At 63.1% G+C, this 3,695-nt stretch overlaps 1 protein-coding gene across 1 annotated transcript; it reads left to right on the top strand.

Annotated features, from left to right (window-relative positions):
• The first annotated feature begins 33 nt into the window (after positions 1 to 33).
• UBE2M (ubiquitin conjugating enzyme E2M) lies at positions 34 to 2,972 on the top strand. Its single transcript, XM_014954034.1, has 2 exons — positions 34 to 551; positions 820 to 2,972. Exons 1-2 carry the CDS (start codon positions 496 to 498, stop codon positions 1,061 to 1,063), a joined length of 300 nt encoding a protein of 99 aa, XP_014809520.1. The 5' UTR covers positions 34 to 495; the 3' UTR covers positions 1,064 to 2,972.
• The last annotated feature ends 723 nt before the right edge of the window (positions 2,973 to 3,695 follow it).

Here is a 3,695-nt window from a genome sequence, read left to right as displayed (position 1 = left end):
ACCAGGGGTCCCCAAGATGTGACTAGAAACCAGGTGGCCACACTGTGGGTTGGGGTAGGGGCTGGTGGCCACCAAGACATGATTGGTGGCCACCAAGACATGACAAGCATATCCCCACTGTGAATTGGGGACAGCGTCCAGGGGTTGTTGGCCACCACTATGAGACCAGTGGCCATCAAGACGTGACTAGAAACCAGGTGGCCGCGCTGTGGGTTGGGGTAGGGGCTGGTGGCCACCAAGACATGACTGGTGGCCACCAAGACATGACAAGCGTGTCCCCACTGTGAATTGGGGACAGCGTCCAGAGGCTGTTGGCCACCACTATGAGACCAGTGGTCACCAAGATGTGACGAGAAACCAGGTGGCCGCACTGTGGGTTGGGGTAGGAGCTGGTGGCCACCAAGAGGTGGTGGTGGGGCGAGCTGTGACACTGTGGCCACTCCCCAGGTCGGCCAGGGCTACCCCCACGACCCGCCGAAGGTGAAGTGCGAGACGATGGTTTATCACCCCAACATCGACCTGGAGGGCAACGTCTGCCTCAACATCCTCAGGTGGGCCACCGTAACACCCAAAGCGGCCACTGCCACCTCCAGGGTGGCCACAACCACATCTGGGGTGGCCACAGCCGGATCAGTGTCCCTGTCTGCCCCTGTACCCCCGGCAGGGTGGGACAAGGGGGCAAACAGTTGCCCCACGCATCTCGATATTGGGCATGGGGTTACGGCGGTGGTCACCCTGGAATGGCTGTGGTCACCCTGGGGTGGCCATGGCCACCTCTGTGGTGGCCCCAGTGTCCCCTGATGCCTGGCTTGTCCCCAGAGAGGACTGGAAGCCCGTCCTGACGATAAACTCCATCATCTACGGCCTGCAGTACCTCTTCCTGGTGAGCACCATGGGGGGCATGCGCCAGCGGGTTGGGGGCAACCAACGTGGCCCTGGGACACCTCCTGGTGGCCTTGGGACATGTTCTAAGGGCCTTTGGTGGCCCTGGGACATCTCCTGGTGGCACCTGGTGGCCTTGGGACATGTTCTAAGGGCCTTTGGTGGCCTTGGGACACCTTGAGATGGCACCCAGTGGTCCTGGGACATGTTCTAGGGCCCTTTGGTGGCCTTGGGATATCTTCTGGGTGTGTCTGGTGGCCTTAAGAGGCACCTGGTGGCCTTGGGACACCTTCTAAGGGTCCTCAGTGATATTGAGAGACCACAAGGTGGCACCTGGTGGCCCTGGGACACCTCCTCGGGGCATCTGGTGGCCTTGAGACGCCTTGTAGGGGCACCTGGTGGCCTTGGGACACCTCGAGGTGGCACCCACTGGTCCTGGGACATGTTCTAAGGGCCTTTGGTGGCCTTGGGACACCTCCTGGGTGTGCCTGGTGGCCTTGGGACACCTTCTAAGGGTCCTCAGTGATGCTTAAAGACCCCAAGGTGGCACCTGGTGGCCCTGGGGCATCTTCTGGGGGCAACTGGTGGCCCTGGGATATCTCCTCGGGGCACCTGGTGGCCTTGAGACACCTTATAGGGGCACTTGGTGGCATTTGGACATCTCAGTGTGGCATCTGGTGGCCCCTAGGACATGTCCCAGGGCCCATGGTGGTCTTGGGAGATCCGAAGGTGGTATCCTGAAGAGGCACCTGGTGGCCCTTGGACATCTCCTGGTAGCACCTAGTGGCCTTGGGACATGTTCTAATGGCCTTTGGTGGCCCTGGGACACCTCCTTGAGGCACCTGATGGCCTTGGGACACCTTGAGGTGGCACCCAGTGGTCCTGGGACATGTTCTAAGGGCCTTTGGTGGCCTTGGGACATCTCCTGGGTGTGTCTGGTGGCTTTAAGAGGCACCCGGTGGCCTTGGGACACCTTCTGAGTGTCCTCAGTGATGTTGAGAGACCCCAAGGTGGCACCTGGTGGCCCTGGGACATCTTCTGGGGGCACCTGGTGGCCTTGGGACACCTTGTAGGGGCACTTGGTGGCCTTGGGACACCTCGAGGTGGCACCCACTGGTCCTGGGACATGTTCTAAGGGCCTTTGGTGCCCTTGGGACATCTGGGTGTGCCTGGTGGCCTTGGGACATCCTGAGGAGGCACCTGGTGGCCTTGGGACACCTTCTAAGGGTCCTCAGTGATGCTTAGAGACCCCAAGGTGGCACCTGGTGGCCCTGGGGCATTTCCTGGGGGCACCCGGTGGCCTTGGGACACCAGAATGTGGCACCTGGTAGCCCTTAGGACATATCCCAGGGCCCTCGATAGTCTTGGGAGACCCAAAGGTGGCATCCTGAGGAGGTACCTGGTGGCCCTGGAACATGTTCTAGGGGCCCATGGTGGCCTTGGGACACCTCCTGGAGTCACCCGATGGCCTTGGGATACCCTGAGGTGGCACCTGGTGGCCTTGAGACATTCCCTTGGTCACCCTAGTGGACTTGGGACACTTTTTGGGGGGCCACCCAAAGGGGGCACCCAGTGACACTTTGAGGTGGCCCCCAATGGCCAAGGGACACCGGGAGGTGGCCCAGGAACAACGTGAGGTGGCCTCCGATGGCTGAGGGACACTAGAAGGTGGCCCCCAGTGGCCCCAGGGATACTCTGAGGTGGCCCAGGGACACCAGGAGGTGGCCCCCAATGACCAAGGGACACCAAGAGGTGGCCCTCAATGGCTGAGGGACACACTGAGGTGATGTGGGGACATCCTGAGGTGGCCCCCGATGGCCCAGGGACACCAGGAGATGGCCCCCAATGGCCCAGGGACTCCAGGAGGTGGTCCCCAATGGCTGAGGGACACCCTGAGGTGGCCCGGGGACACCATGAGGTGGCCCCCAATGGCCCAGGGACACCAGGAGATGGCCCCCAATGGCCAAGGGACACCCTGAGGTGGCCCAGGGACACCAGGAGATGGCCCCCAATGGCCAAGGGACACCCTGAGGTGACCCAGGGACACCATGAGGTGGCCCCCAATGGCCAAGAGACACCAGGAGGTGGCCCCCAATGGCTGAGGGACACCCTGAGGTGACCCAGGGAGACCAGGAGGTGGCCCCCAATGGCCCAGGGACACCAGGAGGGGGCCCCCAATGGCCGAGGGACACTCTGAGGTGACCTGGGGCCGCCATGAGGTGGCCCCCAGTGGCCTAGGGACACCAGGAGGTGGCTCCCAATGGCCAAGGGACACCCTGAGGTGACCTGGGGCCGCCATGAGGTGGCCCCCAGTGGCCTAGGGACACCAGGAGGTGGCCCCCAATGGCTGAGGGACACCAGGAGATGGCCCCCAATGGCCTAGGGACACCAAGAGGTGGCCCCCAATGGCTGAGGGACACCCTGAGGTGACCTGGGGACACCCTGAGGTGGCCCCCAATGGCCCAGGGACACCAGGAGGTGGCTCCCAATGGCCAAGGGACACCCTGAGGTGACCTGGGGCCGCCATGAGGTGGCCCCCAGTGGCCTAGGGACACCAGGAGGTGGCCCCCAATGGCTGAGGGACACCAGGAGATGGCCCCCAATGGCCTAGGGACACCAAGAGGTGGCCCCCAATGGCTGAGGGACACCCTGAGGTGACCTGGGGACACCCTGAGGTGGCCCCCAATGGCCCAGGGACACCAGGAGGTGGCTCCCAATGGCCGAGGGACACCCTGAGGTGGCCCCTGGTGGCCTCATGGGACACCCCATGAGACACCTCCTGGGGACACCAGGAGGTTAATACCCCGGGGGGG

Source organism: Calidris pugnax, unplaced genomic scaffold (assembly GCF_001431845.1).
Source record: "Calidris pugnax isolate Ruff unplaced genomic scaffold, ASM143184v1 scaffold278, whole genome shotgun sequence".
Taxonomy (NCBI): Eukaryota; Metazoa; Chordata; class Aves; order Charadriiformes; family Scolopacidae; genus Calidris; species Calidris pugnax.
The sequence above is the reverse complement of the archived record's forward strand: the minus strand, read 5'-3'. Positions and strand labels throughout refer to the sequence as shown.

Bases quoted from the DNA above. Each gene is read 5' to 3' on its own strand.
- UBE2M (XM_014954034.1), top strand. From the start codon at position 496: ATGGTTTATCACCCCAACATCGACCTGGAGGGCAACGTCTGCCTCAAC. The intron at 552-819 runs GTGGGCCACCGT...GCTTGTCCCCAG, and splicing joins GTCTGCCTCAACATCCTCAG to AGAGGACTGGAAGCCCGTCC.